A 21,613-nucleotide genomic window follows, 5' to 3' on the forward strand; every position below is an offset into this window, starting at 1 on the left:
ATTTTTTGTATTCTCTAAACTCACATTTTCACCTACTGCTTGACTGAATGAACCTCCAGATCCAAAACCAGCATTCATTATTTCATTTAAATCATCATCAAAATTAGATTTTGGATTAATATTCTCCTCAACATGATCTGCGGTATTAAATTATTGCATCTCTTGAGTTTCATTAGGTAAAACTCCAGATGATGGTGCATGTGCAAATTCTCTAGTAGCCACAGTTCCTAGAAATAATTCTTGATAGTTTTCATAAAGCTCTTGTCCAATTCCTTTCTCTTGAAATCTTGCAAAATTTGAATTTTCCTAATACATATAAAAATCAAAACACTAGTGTTAATAAATAATTAAATGCCTATTTGTTTAATAAAGCCTTAAAAGCTAGTTCTTTATTTAACTTACCTTAATTTTTTTGTTCCACCACTCATCAGGAGCAACAACTGTGCCTTTTATGGGATCCCATCCTAATCCTGTTTCATTCCCTTTTAATGCTTTCCACATCTTCCATTGATCTTTCATCCAATTTTACTTGTGCCTTAATTGCTCTTTAGTATACTCTACACCAACTTGCCTCAATTCATTCTGTAACCATGTATATCCTTTGTCGCCCCATCCACCACCATTTCTCTTGCCCAAATTAGTGCCTCGAACACAAATTTTAACAAACAAGTTAAATTGCTCACTACTCCATGCAACCCTTCCAGCACCCTTATTTTTTGTAGCCATATCAACCTATAAAGATGAATGCTATTAACTCCAAATAAAAATAACATTCAAGTAAATAAAAGTATGCAAAAGTATTAAACATAAATCCCCATTTGAAATTAATTCAAGAAAAAAAGCATGAAAGTAAGTTTCCTATTTTGTAAGAATTCAAGCTTTTGAAAGGCAAATAAAATTAAAAATAATAATCTAGACCTTCAATATTACATGAATTTATCATGAGATAACTAATAATAACTCTTTCCAAAATCTCTAAATTCTAATGATAAACATCAAATAATTCCTAGTACTATAGCTAATTCCAGCATTAAAATTGATCATGACAATTGGAAATTGACTTGTTTAGTTAATAAAAGAACTGTACAACCAACTTCTATTACAAATTGACCTCTTGAAAAAATACCAAGAAACATGAGATCACCATATTCTAGACTTTATATATCTAACATAATTAACAATTCTTTTCTTCATATTAATTGTTTAATTTTAAAGTTTGTTCTATCTTGGATTAAGAACAATGTTCAACCAAAACCAAATCAGTAGTAATGAGAATTCGAAGGATTGATCAATAAATTTGAGCCATACTACTTCCAGGTCCCTAATTATTTCCAAGGTGTGATTCCCATATCTGGCAAAACTAAGAATGTCCTCAACTAAATTATTATCTCATATCTCGAGCACTAAACATACTGAAATTAGATTGAACCTTTTGGATCGATTCAAAGGGCAATGAATAATAACTTGTCATCAGCTCTCATGCTACATAAATATAACACATCTTTTTCCCTAAGAAAGTTCTGCTAGAAATAAACATTGTGTTTGAAGCACTATATTTGATGCTTAATTCAACAATATTTGACCAAAGGTGCTTAATAATAACACAAATAGTTATTGCTCCCTATGTTTTCAAGCAATCATGCACCAAATGAAAGTAATTACTGATTCTTCTTCCTATTAGTGTAGCTTTCTATTTATTACAATTAACCTTTTTAATTAACATCTATAGCAGAATCAAACTAAAGAAAATTTTCATTTGATTTAAGTAATAGTTTCAGCAAACCTTCAAGGTTCTAGAAAATCACAATAAAGATCTCCACACTTTCAAGGCATCTAACCATGCCCTATGAAGGCCCACAAAAGGAACTCAAGGTACAATTTGATGTCTCATGTGTTTTAATTTTTCTACTTGATCTCAAATGTTTTAGACCTATTCTAAATTCCAACAACCAAAACTCCATTTGAAACAGCTTGATTCCAAATGATACAATGGAAGCAAAGGAGTAATTGAAATAATTCATGATGTGATGACTATTCTAATGCAAAACATTCATACCTCTAAAGATGTCTATCATCATAAATGGAACAAGATTACTACTGTTCTAGGCACAGAACATAATTTCTAAGTCAAGCTCTTAGATTCATGAACACCATTGATTCTTTTCATTGTGAGGTGAATAGCATCAGGAAAAAAAGAAAATATATATATATATATATATATATATGTAAACTAAATTGATGTCTATCGTCATAAATGAAACATTCACTCATAAATGGAATTTTATGAAATTAGCTGATGTCTATCATCATAAATGGAACATTTAAGAACACACACAGACACACATATATATATAGCAGCTATTGTTGTCTTTTTTCTTTGTGAGGTGAATAGGGAAAAAATATATTGATTTTTTTATTGTGAGGTGAACAGGAAAAAAAGAAATTGATTTTCAATTTCTTTCATTTGGAGGTGAATAGCATCGGAAATCATTGGGAGGTGAATATATATATAAAATGGCTATTGTTGACTTTTTTTCTTTGTGAGGTGAATAGGGAAAAAATAAATTGATTTTTTTTTATTGTGAGGTGAACAGGGGAAAAAGAAATTGATTTGCAAATTCTTTCATTGGGAGGTGAATAGCATCAGAAAAAGAAATTGATTTTCAATTTCTTTCATTGAGAGGTGAATAGCATATATATATATATATATATATATATATATATATATATATATAGCAGTTATTTCGTCATTGTGAGGTGAACAGGAGAAAAAGAAATTGATTTTTTCTTTGTGAGGTGAATAGCATCGGGGGAAAAGAAATTGCAGTTAAGATATATATATATATATATATATATATATATACACACACATATATGCAGCTAAACTGAAATCATAATGTATGAGTTCATAATTTAAGTTTAGAGTTGCTATCTTTCACTCTCTGTTCATAAGCATTGCGATCACATATCATTAGAATTAAATTAAATTCAAAACTAAAAAAGGAGACACAATAGTAATATAAATAGAATTAAAAATCAGAAAATCATACCTTCTTGACTCAATAGGGAATAATCTGATGCACTTTAATGTCACAAGTTAATTCTATCTTGAGAAGAAATTAGAATTTCAATTGATAAGTTCAAGAAGGAGACACAATAATGGCACAGAAATTGAAAAGAAATCACAGCTTCGATGAAAATAGAAGCAAGAAAATAAAATAAGGAAAATGATAGATTGAAAAGAAATCAGTATTTTGATTCAAATAGGAGCAAGAAGATAATACAGTGAAGGACACTGCGTAAATATTAAAGTAGGGATATTTTAGTCAAAAAATAAAAAAATATATAGAGCAGTTCTAAAAAACTCCTATTTTAGAGCTGATAGAATCTGCAGCTGATAGGTATCCTATCAGCTGCCTTTCAGTTATCAGCTAATTTTTTAGAGTTTTATCAAACACTTTAATTCAACTATTTGGATACCCATCCGCTATCAGCTGCATCCAACAGCTATTGTTTTTTGTGTTCATTCCATGCTTCATGTATCCATCAGTAATTCTTGTAGAGGATCACAAGGATACATTGGAGAACTTACAGATTTAAAATCACATGGACGTGACTCCCTTCCAGTAAGTGAACTTTCATTGTAAAAACTAGCAAAGACATTGTCATAAACGTTTTTTTTTTTTTATGATATTAGCATAAATATCTCACCCAGCAATTCATGGTCATCCATTCTGTTTATACATATAAGCATTATAATTATATCATATTGATGCATTAGCTATGCTTTAAATAAACTTGACATAGCAACCCTTATTTACGACTACTCGCTCAGTAATTCACATCTCACGTGGCAACACTCAGCAAGAACAGGGCCTGGGGCCTAATGTATACAGCTGCAACTGTAAGACAAGCTGTTATATGCAACACTTTGTTATATGGGATAAATTTTAACAACTGTCTCTGAACTTATATAGTTATAACAGTATAGTCCTTTAACTTTAAAATATAACATAAAACCCCCTCAACTTTCAAATTTTGTATAGTAAAATCCCTCTGACTTCTAATTACTAATTTTTCAGTTAGATGCTGACGTGAGCAGATCCAACGTGGCGCTTAGTCAATATTTTTCTTTCTTTTCTTATGCAAAGTATAAAATTATTGTCTCTACACATGAAAAATTATTTTCTCTATAAAAAGTAGAAGGATTCAATTTACACATGACTTGAGAGAGGAAAGTGAAATGATGACTAAGCGTTATGCTGAAACTGTCTAAGACAACGTCTAATTGAAAAACTGGTGATTAGATATTTGAGGGATTTTATTGTGTAAAATTTGAAAGTTGAGGGGGGGGTTATGTTACATTTTTAAATTTAAGGACTGTAGTGTTACAACTATATAAGTTCAATGACGATCGTTAAATTTTACCTTGTTATATGCAAGAAAAGAACTTTGTTTCAAGGTGACTCTTTCCTCCTTTCTCATAATCTTCCCTTTCACAATACCATTCAGATTAAATTTCTTTTTCTTCAGGTATAACTTCTCTCCTGAGAAGACGTTTAATGAAATCCTAAGGCCTATTGTCCGAGCCCAAATCCCAAGGGCCAAATTAACGAACCCAAAGTTCGTAAATGATGGCCAGATGATCTTTAACCTATCAACCCATGGTCTAAGCCCAAATCTTAAGGCCCAAATTAACTTTAACAAAAAAATATTAAATAATTACTTAAAAATGATAAATTATAATATAATCCCTTTGAACATGATCTCACTAAATTAAAAAAATTTAAATTTAAATTATTATTATTAAAAATATAAATTAATTACTTTAATATCCTTAAAATTTTTAATTAATTACAAAATATCCATATATTTTACATATCAATTCTTGAACTTTGTAACCATTTAAAAATCAACCTTATAATTTTACAAATAATTATGATTTTAATAATATATGAATAATTATATATATATATATATATATATATACCAATTTACAATATTATATTATATTATATTATATTGTTATATATATGAAAAATAAAATAGAATCCGATCGTAAATTGTTAATAAAATTAAACATCACATATTAATTTTTTTTTAAATTAAAAGTATTTTGATATTTTTATTAAATTTAATGAGAAATTAATGGAAATGAACTAACTTGTTGATTTATTAAAATGTCAATGACTAAATTACTTTGTTTAAAAATTATAGGGATTAAGTTATAAGTTTCAATAAATCTCAAAGACTAAAATTGTCTATAAAATTAATTTTAAGATTAAATTATTTTTAAATTAAAAATAAAATTAAGGGTATTTTAATATTTTTATTAAAATTAATGATAAATTTACTAAAATTTTAAAGTGAAAATTAACTTGTGAGATTAAATTATTTAATTTTGAAATTATAAAGATTAAGTTGTGATTTAATTAAAGTTTAGAGACTAAATTATAGTTTAAAAAAAAACTTGAGGGGTTTTCTTGTATAAATGAAAAGTTGAAGAGGGTAAAAGAAAAAGAGAAAAAGAAAAGAATCAAATCAGCACTTGGTCCAACTAATCAATCGTAGAATAAAAGGCTGTAATGACGGGTTCATTATCGTAAGCCTGACTTTTCACTTTTCAGATCTCTCCCTCTCTCTCTCTCTCTCTCTTTCTACCTTAGACCCAAAGCGAAGACCTTTCTCTGGCTTCAACAACTTGGGGCTTTATCATTTCCACAAGAGCTCAGGTGCCCTTTTTAATCTCTTCTCCGATCTCAATTTCACCGTCTTCATTTTCTCCTTTTATCGTATCGATCCTCGGTTTGCCTCCTCTCTTTGATCTCATGTGATGTTTGTATTGATCTATGAAATGGGAATTTATGAGTTAGTGATATCCATGTGTTTGATTGATTCGATTATATTTTGCTTTTAATGACTATCATGTGTCTGCCCTTTTTCAGTGGATGATTAATTTTATCTTTTTTTTTGTTTTATTTGTTTGTAAGTGCAAAATTTTCAGGATTGGGCATGTCTGCAAATTTATGTTATCGTACATATTTTGGGATTCAATTTATTTTCCTGATAATTTTCATTTGGTTTCTGCTTTGAATTTCCATTTCATATGATTAGTGGGTCAACATTCGCATAGGTTTTTGGGGTGTTTGTTGTTACTAATTTGAGCAAATGATAGTTTGTTTATATATTATATGGCTTCAGCTCATGGTGCATGTTGAGCCATTTTACATTTGAAGTGAGTCAAAATTGTCCCTTTGTTAACTTTTAATTTATCGTACATGAATTCAGTTTATTTTGTGCTTTGAGTTTACTTTTTCAACCTTTGGTGCAATTTGTAGTCATGTGTGATTTCAAAGTGCTAGTTATGACTACGAGCAGTATGGTGTCTTATAATCCAAGCTGATTATTCTGTTTCTTCAACTGCTAATGGATTGATGTTGAATGTTTGTTGTGAATGTGAAATATTAGCACTAGATACTACGTGTGTCCGCTTATTTTTTGGGGGCAGAAAAAACTAAAGATATAAGATAATGAAAGCAGTGGGTTGCAGTACAGTTGCATGCGTGGATAGTGCAAATGTAGTCATATACATGTAATTCACCTCATTAGATTGCTAATTGCTCTTGTGCAAAAGAGATACGTATTATTTTGAGGAGTGGACTTTTTAGCTTTTGGAGCATCACAAGCACTGCAAAAAATAAATTACTAAAGCTTATTTTATGAGTCCATTACTTTACGGATAGAAATCTTGATTCACGGAAGAAGTTGAAGTACCCATTTTGATCATCCCTGTTGCGGTGAACAACTTGTGTAAACTGTTTCTAGTACCTATGATGTGTAGGTTAGGTCACTTTGTTCTCTAATTTCTTCATGTTCAAATGCCTAGATTTAAACGCATTTAACGTGTTTACCCAAGTTGCTTTTGAATCTAAACTATGTCTCATTTCCTTCACAGGGACATGTCAGATTCGACTGCATTTAGGTGCTCTAATTGATTACTGGACCATATCTGCTTTTAATTGTTGTTTGCTAGCTGAAAAATGTCATGTGATGAAGTGCTGAAGGCTGTTTTCCCTTTGCTGGATGGCATAGACCTTGCTTCTTGTATGGCAGTTTGCAAACAGTGGAGAGATATAGCCCGAGATGATTACTTTTGGAAATGCCTATGTGCCAAGAGATGGCCTTCAATTTGCAAGAGGCCTAGCCCTCCAACTGTGACCTACTTCAAGCTCTATCAAACATTTAATAAGCGACAGCATCGTCAAACCCTGCTTCCCCCAAGACTTTCTTTTGATGATTTAGATTTTTTCATCGATATTTGGACTGAAGAAAAATTTATCTTCTCGGAAGTTGTTCCAGGCCCTGTTTTGCTGACTGGAATCAGAGTCCCACCACCTGGAATTTGTGATATACTTAGATTTCACCTTGACGGTCCTGATTATAAAATGATTCTACCTGTTGAGCCAAGAGTCAAGATTCCTTTGAGCCAGACTGTGAGTGTTTCAGTGCTTGTAGGGCGCAAAGATTCCAACAAAGTTGCTCGTGTCATTAATAGATCTATGTTTGATTATATAGATCGGACTGCCTACAGGGCTATGGCATTTGAGTACCTTGATTTCTCCCCAGTTCACCCATTTATTCCTGGTATCCGAGCATGGATATCTTTGCTCTTCATGGAAGATGGAAATGAGGGTGTCATTGATGTTTTTGGGATTGAAATGGATTTCCGTGATGCTGCAAATTCCAGGGAGGAGGTTTTGTGGCTATTAGACATGCTTGATTGGAAGTGAAGTGTGGAACTGTGATGACCAAACTAAGAGGTGAGGAACTAAGCTCAATAAGTTGCGGTTCATGATGCAAGGGGGACTGTCCAGGGAGAATAGTTCAAAGGCCTTCATCCTCGGTGGAATTCTGGTTTTGTTATGTCATTTTATTATTTTTTTAAAGTTTGTACATATTTTCTTCTTTGTTGTGGTCAATGCATATGAACATCTGTTTTTCGTTGAAGCTCCCTTGACATCTTATCTCCCATCTGGTATGTGATCATGGGGTCTTGCGCTTATCCGTAGGTTGACTTAGTTGAAACAGTGTGATAATATCTTTGCATAATTCAGCAATGATTATTAAAGTATTGTTCAAGGTATCGATTCCTAGCTAAATTGCAATCTAGAGGCACTTGATATCAAATATATGATTCATCATGTTTTGCTTATGCGTGGCATGTGTTCTTGGCTGAAGTGCATTGCTGTACATGCAACTTCTGCAAAGAAGTTGGTTGATAGTGTTCGGCGGCGGGGTATATATAATTATATATATGTATATGTTCTCATCTTTACAACATCAAAATAATAAAAACAAACTTTTTTTGATAATGACCATTTTGTAAAAAAAAAAAAAAAAAAAAAACTAATGGGCAATAACAATTTAACAAGACGCAAAATGGGTGACATGCGGCCCTTGTTTGTTTTATCAATGTCTGTGCCTTATTGGGCTGGGGAAGCAGCAATCTTGAAAAGAATAATGGATACTGACGTGTGTTGGAATTTCTGTATCTAATTGGGCCTGGGATGTGTAGCAATCTTGAAGAGAGTTGTAAATCCTTATTCTAGCTTCAAGGCTAATCAGACAAAAAAATTAAATAAAAATTTTAACTGCCGTAACATTATTTGATGCATTATCTATAACAACTTAAATCATTTTTTTGGGACCAATTTCTATCAATTCTTTCTCAATCAAACTAACCAACAATGTCGCTGTCTTTGATTCATCACTTGCATCAACTGATTTAATAAATACACTTCCCTTTGGACTACTAGCCAAGAAATTAATCAAGGTTCTTCCTTTTCTATTTGTCCATCCATCACACATCAATGTACATCTATAATTTTCCCATTCTTCTTTATGAGACTCGAGAAGATCATTTATGATTTGCACTTCTTTGTTAAGTAACCGAACTCTAACCTCATGAGAACTTGGAGGTTTCATTTCTCTCCCATAATTTCCAATTACTCGAATCATTTCCCCAAAGCTATCATAATTCACAGCATTAAAAGCTATTCCTACATCATACATCCATCGTGCTATGGCAACACAAGCATGCTCCCTTAACTCCTTTTTAGCTAGACTATTTTCATCAATGGTAGTTTGCCTCATATTTTTTCCCATAACAGTAGGTCTAAGGGAAAAATAACAGTCAATAGGCCCTCTACTACTTTGTGGTGGTAAAACTTTTGGTTTTTTTGAAGCACTAGTACCTGTGACCTCCAGTACTTGCCTTCTTCTTTCACTGCCAATTTCTTGCATCAACTCTTCCTCTTCCTCATTTTCATCTAATCCCGGTACTTCAACATCATTAAATTCAGGTGGTCTTTCCATATTCATAATTGATTTTTGCTCTCTTTTTTTAGCGATGAATTCCTGCATTTGATTCCTTACATCTTCTGGACATTTTGGACACCGAACTACATTTTTGTAACCTCCAGTAAGATGTTGCTTGATTCTATTAATTCCTCATTTATAAACTTTCATACAATACATGCATTGAAGATTATTGGTATTATTTTCACTAACTTGAATCACATGTGCTCATCCTGGGTCCGTTCTTCTACTACTAGCAGAAGATCCAGATGTATTATGTCACGACCCAACCTATGGGCCGGACCGGCACTAGGACCTGGGCCAGCCTAAAGCCCCCGAGGTCCGTAGTAAGCCTAACTGTTCATTAACCCAACTCTAAGGCCCATTTGGGCTCAATTTCAAGAAACCAACCGGACAGAGTCCGGCCATAAAGTGGACCTTTCAACGGGGAGTTTTTGACTCACCCGACCTGTAAACAAAATATAACATCAATTGGGGAGCTCAGCTCACCCTCCACATACTCATCGGCATAAAAATAAATGGGAGCTCAGCTCCCTCATCCAATCCATCAAACATGCATATAATAATTTTACAGGTCCACAATAATAATTTAGTTTACAGACCCAAATCAAATAAACATTTCTAGCACATGCGGAAATTCTAGAAGTTTATAAAATTACATAAACATAAATAAATGACCTGCGAGGGAGAAAAGCAGGTTAACCTCAAAAATATCCTCCTGTGGCCTGGAAAAATATTGAACAGGAGTGAGCGTTCGACTCAGAGAGTAAAATATCAATTTTAACCATAATCTCTATAACTATCTAAAACTAATGCACCCTGTAGAGTGAAATGCAACATCAACAACATTTTCACATCATAACATCAAAAAGGTATTTTGGAGCACTCACACACCCTGTAGTATCAATCATAATATATGGGGTGATCCCTATCTGACTCCTTAAATCCAACCTGGTGCCAGCGAAGAACTCAAGCCGGACTTTCGCTTAATAAACCAAATCGGGGGTCCCAGCGAAGAACTCAAGCCGTGACTACCCCCCGAAGGATCGGGTCCCAGCGAAGAACTCAAGCCGTGACTACCCGTCCTATCCATAGTCCACACCACATCACACGCACGCCAACGCACGCACACTGCTCCAAATTACCACAACAACATCCATGGCACTTTAACAGTTATCAATGCAACATAAATCGTGCCTAAAGTTTAACTACATAAATATATGCATATAAGTGATGCATGGGCATGCTTGAACATATAATAATATCGAAATTACAATTAAAATTAATATTTTACTCACAGACTTGACAACGGTCACTGTGGCGGCTGGGCGGAGGAAGAAGGCTGTCACGGCTCACCTGACAATTTTATTACAATCATTTAATAAATTTGACTCCATACAAACAAAGAAAAAGACCAAATACGTCCTAAGTCGTGCCGAAAATCCGGCAGAGTCTCCCCTATACCTAGGACCTACCCAACCTGCAAAATGGCTCAAAACACACTTCTATATTCACAATCCATATATCCACAACTCAATCACATCACACAGCCCCTCCTGGGCCCATCAAATCAATCATTCATCACAATAGGTAAAATTTCAATTTAGTCCTTATAATTGATCATTTTTGCAAAAACTGTCCAAATAAGCTCTAAAAATTCTTAAACTTTGCCCCGCGGTCCTTAGCAATATTACTAAGCTATTACAAAAAGAATCATAATTTTCTAAGCTACCACGAATATTTTATGGTTTTTTAATCCTATTTAAGCACTAGAAAATTACGAAAAAGCAAGATTCGGGTTTACCTTTGCCGATTCCGACTTCGGAGACGCGCTCGGGACGTCTGACAATGATGGGGTAGCCAAAATCTCGGTCCAATTCGGAGACTTTTCCTGTAACGGGTCTGTCTGGCCGGAAATTCACAGACCCGGACAACTGTCGAATTTCTGCGAATTGAGGATACCTACACGAAGCCCATAACACGGGGGTTAGTACATAAATTTTTTAGAATTTTCTAAGCTCATTAAATGTTCGGAAAAATACTGCGAAGTTCCGTGGGACCCACCAAAAAACGGTGTCGGAAAAATTCGAAATTTATGTTGCCGCGAAGCTCTCGACGAGTGGAGCGCGCTGGTACTCTCAGTTTTCTCGTGGGATTCACGGTTTGTGAGAAATCTAGCCCAAAAGTCGAAATGGGCTAAAACTTCCCGAGCAAAAATTGGACAAACCGCTCGATGGATTTCCGCGTTCTTGGTGTCTATGGAAAGCTCTCGCCGAGTAGATGATTTTAGACACAAGACCCGATCCAATTGGTGGCCGGATCTGCCGGATTTTGGCCGGGAAGTCCAAGCGTCGCGCGCGCGCTGCGCGTCCCTTCAGAGGCCGTTTTCAGGCGTTCCAGGCGGCGGCCGGCCGTGGGGGAGGACCTAGGTGAGGCGCCGGCGAGGTGGGAGGGCAGGGGAGGTGGAGGCGTGGCAAGGGGAGGAGGGAGGAGAGAGAAAAGAGAGAGAGAAGGGAGAGAGGTCGACGCGCGCTGGAGGAAGAAGGAAGAAAAAGAAAAGGCCGGTCCGATTCGACCGGTCCGATCCGGTCCGGTTCGATTCGGCCTGTACGATTCAAGATACAAAATTTTGAATTTTTTTACTCTACCTCGGGACCGAAAACGAGGTCCAAAAATTCCGAAAAAATTTCAGAAAACTCAGAAAAATTTGTAGATTCCAAATATATTTTTAGTTTTGCCACGTGGTCTTTAAATTAATTTTTAAAAATCATCAAAGTTTATATTTTCGGAAAATCGAACCCGATTTTTAAAATCCGAAAAATCTCAAATAATTTCTTAAAATTTGAATAAAATTAAAATACCAAAAATACTCATAAATAATAAAATTAAAATCTTGGGGTGTTACATATTATTCTTATCACCCATTTATAATCTAACAAAAAAATTAATAAGAATAAAAAATAAATAAATTAACAACAAATTAACAATACCCAATATAAATTAAATAAGTAATTAACAAGAATGATAAGTAAAAAGTAAAACAGTAAACTAATTAACAACAAATTAACAATGACCATATAAATTAAACAATTATTTAATAAGAACAAAAAGTAAAATAATCAAATTAATAATAAATTAATAATACCACATAAAATAAACAACTAATTTACAACTATTGTCTAATTAACAAGACAAAAGTAACACTAATTAATCTAACAACTAATTAACAACTAATGTCTAATTAACAAGAGAAAAGTAAAACTAATTAATCTAACAACTAATTAACAATAATAAGAAGTAAAAAGTAAACTAATTAACAACAAAGTAATAATGTCCATATAAATTACACAATTACTTATCAAGAACAAAAAGAAAATATTCAAATTAATAATAAATTAATAATAGCCATATAAAATAAACATCTAATATTTAATTAACAAGAAAAAAACAAAATTAATCAAACTAAAACTAATTAATAAGAATAACAAGTAAAAGGTAAACTAATTAAATAACAAATTAACAATACCCATATAAATTAAACAATTAATTAACAATAATAAGAAGATAAAAAATCAAATTAACAATAAATTAATAATATCCATATAAAATAAACAATTAATTAACAAATAATGTCTAATTAACAAGGTAAAAAGTAAAACTAATCAAATTAACAAGAATAACAAATAAAAATTAAACTAATTACCAACAAATCAACAATACCCATATTAATTAATCAACTAATTAAACAAAAATACAAAGCAAAATAATCAATTTACCAATACTCATAAATTTTAAATAATTAATTAACAAGAATCAAAAATAAAATAATTAAATTAACAAATAAACAAATAATTAATAATAACTAATTAATAATAAGGAGGAGAAGGAAAAAAAATAAAAATAAATAAAAAGGGACTGCTCACTGCTGAAAGAAGAAGGAGACGTGAGGGGAAAAAAATAAAAAAAAAATAAAAAGGGACTGCTCGCTGCTGAAAGAAGAAGGAGACATGAGGGGAAAAAATAAAAAAATAAAAAACATTACTAGGAAAGAAGAAAAGTGGAGAGGGAGAAAGTAAAAAAAGAAAAAGACGTGGTGAGAGAGAGATCGATATTTGAAAGAAAGAAGAAAAAGAAGTCGTGACTCATGAGAGAGAGAGATCGCAGCGACGAAAGAAGAAGAAGAAGAAGAAGAAAAGAGAGAGGGCGTAATGGCGTACCTGTTCTGTCTCGAAAGGAAGAACCCCGATGATCCGTCCTTGTCGTCGTAAAGTAGCATCTGTGATGCTTTGCTGTCTTCGTGAGGTTGAGGAAAAGCGGCTGTGCTGAGAGAGTGGTGTGGTAGCATTAGGTAAGTAAGTGTTTGGTTTTTTTTTTTAATTAAAAAAAAACTTACCGTTGCTGTGAAGAGGCGTCGCCTCTCGCCTGCGTCGCCTCTCGCCTCTCTGGCCTGTGGCGTCGCCTCCTCAAAGTCTAGTCAGGCAGTCGAAGCGACAGAGAAGCGCCTCGCATCGCTCGCCTTTGATAACACGGGTTCAAGGTATCAATTCCTAGCTAAATTGGAATGTTGAGGCATTTGATATCAAATATATGATTCATCATGTTTTGCTTATGCGTGGCATGTGTTCTTGGTTGAAGTGCATTGCTGTACATGCAACTTCTGCAAAGAAGTTGGTTGATACTGTTCGGCGGCGGGGTATGTATATTTATATATATGTATATGTTCTCATCTTTGCAACATCAAAATAACAAAAACAAACTTTTTTTTGATAATGACCATTTTGTTAAAAAAAAAAAAACTAATGGGCAATAACAATTTAACAAGACGCAAAATGGGTGTCATACGGCCCTTGTTTGTTTTATCAATGTCTGTGCCTAATTGGGCTGAGGAAGTAATAATCTTGAAAAGAATAATGGACACTGGCCTATGTTGGAATTTCCGTATCTAATTGGGTCTGGGATGTGTAGTAATCTTGAAAAGAGTTGTAAATCCTTATTCTAGCTTCAAGTCTAATCAGACAAAAAAATTAATTAAAAAAAAGAGGCTTGAGGCTATTTACACTGTTTGGATAGCTGGTTGAGTTTTCTCCTTCTATGGCCACAACATTTCCTTGTGCCGCGGTGACAGTGACGGTTCACTTATACTTGTTGGGACGATAGTTTCTTGTCTTTCACTCAGATTGATTAGCGTTCCTAGTGGTTGGGCCTTAGTTTTTTCGATTTGGGCTTAAAGTTTTATTAGGATATGTTTGTGTTATGAACTTGGAGCATATAAATTTACTCTTATCAACAACAGTAGCCTTTTCCGTTACAAAAAATAAAGCATGTGCTGAATAATTTCTATTATTTAATGAATTGACTGATATGCGTGCTCCCTGCATTATTTTTCCTAACAACAATTACTTACATGATTAAGCAGTTAATTGCGTAATTAACTTTTGTCAAGCATTGGATCGATGTCCAATAAATATACTACACCTTACACATCATTATTAAGGGCCGGGATTGCCTTCTATTTAATTTCTATACCATCCAGCCAAATACTACTATGATATGTATAAATGTTTATTCAGATTTGTTTTGAATTCAACTTTATATCTTTTTGCTTGAATTAATCTAAAAAAAAAATAGCTCACATAAGATTCAATGATTCCATGCAAATTATACAAGTCAAATTAAACTATATTAATAAGAAATTAAAAAATAAAATAGGCAATATTATCCAATTTAAAAATTTTATATTGAATTTGAAAGGACAACATCCTTTATACAACTTAATACTTTGATGACCATGATGAGCTCCTCAGCCCTGTATATAATATGACTGTAACACCCCTAATTTTTAAATTTATTATTTTTAGATAAATATTAATGTTTTAATTTTATTTAAATTTTAGGAAATTATTTGAAATTTTTCAGATTTTCAAAATCGGGTTTGATTTTCTGAAAATATAAAATTTTGATGATTTTTAAAAATTAATTTAAAGATCACGTGGCAAAACTAAAAATATATTTAGAGTCAACGAATTTTTCTGAGTTTTTTAGAATTTTTTCAAAATTTTTGGGCCTCATTTTTGGTCCCAAGGCAGAGTAAAAATTCAAAATTTTGTAGTCTGAATCGAACCGGCCGAATCGAACTAGATCGGATCGGACCGATCGAATCGGACTGGCTCCTTCTTCTTCTTCTCTTTTTCTCCTGCGCGCGTTTCCTTCTTCCTCTCTTTCTCTCCCGTTTTCTCTCTCCTCCCTCCTCCCCTTGCCGCGCCGCCACCTCCCCTGCCACCCCAGCCCGCACCGTCCCAGCCGACTAAGCATTTGCACAGAACCGGAAAAACGCGAGAAGCAATGCGGCGCACGCGGCGCGCCAGATTCGGCCGATCCGGCCACCAATCGGACCGGATCTTGTGTCTAAATCCATATATTCATCGAGATCTTTCCATAGACACTAAGAACGCCGAAATCCATAGAGCGGTTTGTCTAATTTTTGCCCGGAAAGTTTTAGCCTATTTTGACTTTTGGGCTAGATTTCTCTCAAACCGTGAACCCCACGAGAAAACCGAGAGTACCAGATCGCTCCACTCGTCGGGAGTTTCGCGGCGATATAAATTTCAAATTTTTCCGATACCGTTTTCGGTGGGTCCCACGGAACTTCGCAGAGTTTTTCCGAGCATTAGTGAGCTTAGAAAATTCCGTAAAATTTATATACTAACCCCCGTGTTGTGGGCTTCGTATAGGTATCTTCAATTTATGGAAATTCGACAGTTGTCCAGGTCTGTGAATTTCGGCCAGACAAACCGGCTACCGAAAAAGTCTCCGAATTGGATCGAGATTTTGGCTACCCCACCATTGTCAGACATCCAAAGCGCGTCCCCGAAGTCGGAATCGGCATAGGTAAACTCGAACCTTACTTTTTCATAATTTTCTAGTGCTTAAATGAGATTAAAAATCCGTAAAATATTTGTGGTAGCTCAGAAAATTATGATTCTTTTTGCATTAGCCTAGTAATATTGCTAAGGACCGCGGGGAAAAGTTTTAGAATTTTTAAAGTTCATTTGGGTAGTTTTTGCAAAAAGAGTCAATTATAAGGACTAAATTGAAATTTTACATATTGTAATGGATGACTGTTTGGATGGTTCCAGGAGGGGCTGTGTGATGTGATTGAGTTGTGAATATATGGATTGTGAATATAGAAGTGCGTTTTGAGCCCTTTTATAGGTTGGGTAGGTCTTAGGTATAGGGGAGACTCTGCCGGATTTTCGGTATGACTTATGACGTATTTGGTCTTTTCTTGATTTGTATTGAGTCAATTGTATTGTCAGGTGAGCTGGGACAACCTTCTTCCTCCACCCAGCCGCCACAGTGATTGCCGTCAAGTCTGTGAGTAAAATATTAATTTTAATTATAATTTCACTATTATTATATGTTCCAGCATGCCCATGCATCACTTATATGTATGTATCTATGTAGTTAAACTCTAGGCACGTTTTATGTTGCATTCATAACTGTTAAAGTGCATTGGATGTTGTTGTGGTAATTTGGAGCAGTGTGCTTGCGTTGGCATGCGTGTGATGTGGTGTGGACTATGGATAGGACGGGTAGACACGGCTTGAGATCTTCGCTGGGACCCGGTCCTTCGGGGTAGACACGGCTTGAGTTCTTCGCTGGGACCCCGATTTAGTTATTAAGTGAAAGTCCGAGTTGAGTTTTTCGCTGGCACAGGTTGGATTTAAGAGAGCTATATAGGAGATCAGCTCCCATATATTATGATTGATATTCTGGGTGTGTGAGTGCTCCAAATTACCTTTTTGCTGCTATGATGTGAATTTATTGCTGATGTTGCATTTCACTTTACAGGATGCATTAGCTTTAGATAGTTATAGAGATTATGGTTGAAATTGATATTTTACTCTCTGAGTCGAGCGCTCACTCCTGTTCAATATTTTTCCAGGCCACAGGAGGATATTTTTGAGGTTAACCTGCTTTCCTTTCTCGTAGGTCATCTATTCATGTTTGTGTAATTCTATAAATTTCTAGAATTTCCGCATATGTTAGAAACATTTAATTGATTTGGGTCTGTAATATAAATTGTTATTTTGGACTTGTAAAATTATTATCACATGCATGTTTGATGGACTGGATGAGGGAGCTGAGCTCCCATTTATTTTTATGTTCCATTTATTTTTATGTTGATATGAGTATTTGGAGGGTGAGCTGAGCTCCACAATTGAGTATTTATTGTGTTTACAGGTCGGGTGAGTCAAAAACTCCTCGTTGAAAGGTCCATTTTATGGCCGAACTCTGTCCGGTTGATTTCTTGAAATTGGGCCCAAATGGGCCTTAGAGTTGGATTAGTGAATAGTTAGGCTTACTACGAGCCTCGAGGGCTTTAGGCTGGCCCAGGTCCTAGTGCTGGTCCGGCCCATAGGTTGGGCTGTGACAATAACCATGAGAAGCAACTCCAGAACCAACTCAATCATGCATGAAAACATATTAAAACCAATTTTATTTTTCCAAATTTTTTTTACTTATTTTTTAAAAAATAATTAAACTTGAAAACTTTCACTAAACAGAAAAATAAGACTTTATTTATATAATTTATAATTTTAAAAAAATAAAACTAAAAAAATTTATCATTTTATTTGTTTTTACGTTGATGCAACCTAAATCCATATCTAAAATAGAGAAAAGTTTAATTAGGTGTAATTTTTGTAAACCCAAATATATGAATATTGTATTTTGAGCCCACGATGAATCAGGTCCATCACAAGGATCTCACGATGTATAATGTGCGTTGATAATGTGCGTTGAGTTGATGATAAATTAGGTTTATCCAATAATGACTTGTCTCATATAATATTGTATTTGTTACTTCCTATTCAGAATCAAGTCGTTCGAGTTGCCATCGACGTATAGCTCCAGAAAATCCATCATTCCTATTCCGATTCCACCACCAATATTTAATTCCTTCCAATTCCCACATTCTCCATGTAAAGCTATATATAGACACGCCAAACAAGCAAATTTTGCTTGGATAAGTTCAAACTTTAAGTTTATCAATTTAGCTTCGAGAAGGGTTTATATAAATAATCCCGATAATGTATTGGGTTGAAGAAGAAGGCCGTGTTCTTCCATGTGGGTTCAGGTTTTGCCCTACTGATACTCAGCTGTTACTGTTTTATTTGAAGAAAAAGATATTGGGTCTCAACGATCATATTGATTTAGTCCCGACCATTGATGTTTATGCTTCCAACCCATATCATCTTCCTTTGAGTAAGTTATTTTCTCATCTTTCCTCCTTTTCATTACATTATTAGCAATAATCATTGTCAATGGCATTTATGTTTCTTAATTTCAATGCTGCTTGGTTAAAGGCGTCTTTGAGCTTCTTAAACAAAAATTTAAATGCTGTTTGGTTAAAGGCTATTTTAAACACTGTTTGGTTAAAGCAATTCTACTTAATTAATCAGTTTGCTTGCTTTTTTTAAATGTATCTTATGATTCCTTATAGCTCCTTAATGCCCATCCATGGAAAATAAAGCTTGAATAGAAAAACTTATCTAGACCTCGTCAGTATTTTTTATTTGGTCTCACCACTAGTCAAAATTTCCCGTTTTTGGCACTTTCGAACCATTACGCCCCTTCGTTTTGGTCCTCTCCCATTGACATTGCCACTTTGTCTGCACCTTTTGATCACTCAGCAGCTACTTGGGATATAGACTATTTAGGATTCCTTTGTATCTCTTGCTAAAAATAGAAACATCTTTTTTTCCTGTTCCAGATCAGTTTGAAAATGTTGGTTTATGTTGTTTATGATTCCCGTGTCTTTGCAATCAAGTTAAAATATGGTAGTAATTCAAATTTGGATGTGTAAAATTTTGTTCAGGTGAATTTAAGTATGGACAGCCGAATGAATATTGGTACTTCTATTCCAATAGAAGAAGAGGCAAGATTTTAACAGTCGATGGTTATTATTATCTCTCCTCCCGTAGGACCATCTTCGACGGGAAGGAACTCATTGGCTTTGTAAGGACACTGGACTTCTACCATGGAAGGCCACCTTGTGGTACAAAATCTCGATGGAGTATACAAGAGTATAGAATTAACCCTGACAAGATCAAAGTTAATGAAGATGACCATACTATGAAAGAGAAGGTAACTTCAAAATAACTCTCTGTGGTTTGAGTTTAGAGCTTACTATTCTTGGCCTTCACTTGTTTTGAGTTCTAAAATTTAGTGATTCCATATAATGGCATTAAGGGTTCTCCAACTAATACACAGGGCAAGTTTGACATTGTGGGGAATTTGGGTGCACAAGCTCTAAAGCCTTCAAACCCCATAACATATAGCTTTGCAAAACTCCATTTTGGAGCTGAAAAGTTTGTGGCTAAGTGAGCAGGGGACTTAGACATTAATGACACACATCTGCTTTTCATTAATTTATATGTTGTTTGGGGCCTCTCCATCTAACAAATTTGATTTATATATATGATTACATTGTACTTGTTGTTCTGAATATTTTGTTTTTAATTTACAGATTTCAAAATTTGTTGTCTGCAAAATTGTTCATAAACAAGTTTATATCCCGTCAGCTGATGAAGTGATAATCGAAGAGCCCGAGCCCAACTCCTCAGAAGATGAGAACAATCTCAGTGATGGGGATGAGCACAATCAGAGTGATACCGTGCTATCACAAGTGAAAGGTGAAGGGTCAAAGTCCTCAGGAAATGATAAGGAGAATTTAGAGGAATCCGAAGTGAATTCAGGAGATGATATAAAAAAAAAAAAAAAAAAAAAAAAGAATGATACCCTGTGACGGCGAGGAAAATTGAGAGGAAAATTTTATTTTGAGCAAGCTCCACAATAGATTTCCCATAAATAAAATTTTACAATTCATTGGTTCATTTTTTAATTGGTTTGTTCAGACAATTAAAGGGATTTAAGAAATGGGATAGCTTTATCTTCCATCGCTAACGTAGCTTATTACAAGGAGAATTACCCTCATTGTATAGTTCGGCTAATATTTTAATATAATGAAAGTCTTAAAGGAAATATCTAATAAAATCATTTACTTTTATTTATTTATTTATTTATTTATTTATTTTCATAAGAGTAGTGTTGCATGTTCTGTCATATCATTTTATCACTTCTTAATCTTTATTTTTAATAATGTTTGAGGATTAGTTGTTTAGTAATGGCTTTAGTTCCATCTCAATTGAAATTTTTTGATAAAATACAATATTTTTACCTGAAGTGATATGATATCTAGAACATGCATGAGCATGCAATATAGTATAAAATACATATATATATATATATATATATATATATATATATATATATATATATATATATATATATATAATTAATAATCATGAGTCCCTCTACACACGTGAGAGTGTAATTAATTCAATAATTTTTAAGAGAAATATGATTTATTTTAGTTTAATTTTGATTGAAATTGAAATTTAATATCTTGTTTAAAAAAATAATATAATATTATTGAGTTAAATTATCTACACTCTAAAAAGTTAGCAAATATATAAGTTCACATTTGGTATGATATAGTGTAATGTAATATAATAAATTATATAATATAATCAGTTATGTAATATAATTAAAATTTTAATATAATATGATGCAATTGTTATTATATTTTTTTATTATAAAATAAAAATATAAATAGCGTAATGTAATGATAATTTTTATTTTAATATTTAATTTATTTATAATGTTAATAATAAGTGATAATAGTTACAATGATTAGTAGTTGAATAATAATAGTGACTAAATGGTGATGATAATGGTTGTAGCGATACCAGTAATTAGATAGTAGTTTGTGGTGAAAATATGAAGTAGTGGTAATTATAGTACCCAGGTGGTGGCAAATATGATAATAACTAAGTAATGATAATGGTAGTCATATGATAGTAATAACGATAGTGATAACAAGATGGTGGTGGTGGTGGTGGTTGTTGTTGTGGTGAGGGTAGTAGTGGTGACAGAGTAGGAATAGTGATGACAACTACAATAGTGACTGAATAATGATTGTGGTTATGTAATTGATAATAAATAAAAAAAATCAAAATAAGTAATTATTATTATATATATTTTTATATATAATAATCATTATTATACTTTAAGTATAATTAATTATTTTAAATAAAATAAATTATATTACGTGATTATCATTACATTACGTTAACTTTTTTTAGTGTTACTAAATAATGTAATTAAATAT

General features: G+C 33.4%; 2 protein-coding genes across 3 annotated transcripts; both read left to right on the forward strand.

The window, feature by feature from the left end:
* Nucleotides 1-5,564: 5,564 nt before the first annotated feature.
* Nucleotides 5,565-8,143, forward strand: LOC110658906 (F-box protein At5g39250). 2 transcript variants are annotated; one of them, XM_021816693.2, is made up of 2 exons: nt 5,565-5,732; nt 6,956-8,143. In XM_021816693.2, the coding sequence occupies exon 2, from the start codon at nt 7,041-7,043 to the stop codon at nt 7,788-7,790; it is 750 nt and encodes a 249-aa protein (XP_021672385.2). In that variant the 5' UTR covers nt 5,565-5,732; nt 6,956-7,040; the 3' UTR covers nt 7,791-8,143. The 2 variants fall into 2 exon arrangements, with proteins under 2 accessions (XP_021672385.2, XP_021672386.2); XM_021816694.2 differs by having other exon boundaries at nt 5,649-5,805.
* Nucleotides 8,144-18,470: 10,327 nt separating this feature from the next.
* LOC110658920 (NAC domain-containing protein 74-like) lies at nt 18,471-21,382 on the forward strand. The gene is made up of 4 exons (XM_058138466.1): nt 18,471-18,645; nt 19,259-19,527; nt 19,910-20,128; nt 21,293-21,382. Exons 1-4 carry the CDS (start codon nt 18,471-18,473, stop codon nt 21,380-21,382), a joined length of 753 nt encoding a protein of 250 aa, XP_057994449.1.
* Nucleotides 21,383-21,613: the final 231 nt, after the last annotated feature.

The sequence above is a fragment of the Hevea brasiliensis genome, chromosome 16 (genome assembly GCF_030052815.1).
Source record: "Hevea brasiliensis isolate MT/VB/25A 57/8 chromosome 16, ASM3005281v1, whole genome shotgun sequence".
NCBI lineage: Eukaryota > Viridiplantae > Streptophyta > Magnoliopsida > Malpighiales > Euphorbiaceae > Hevea > Hevea brasiliensis.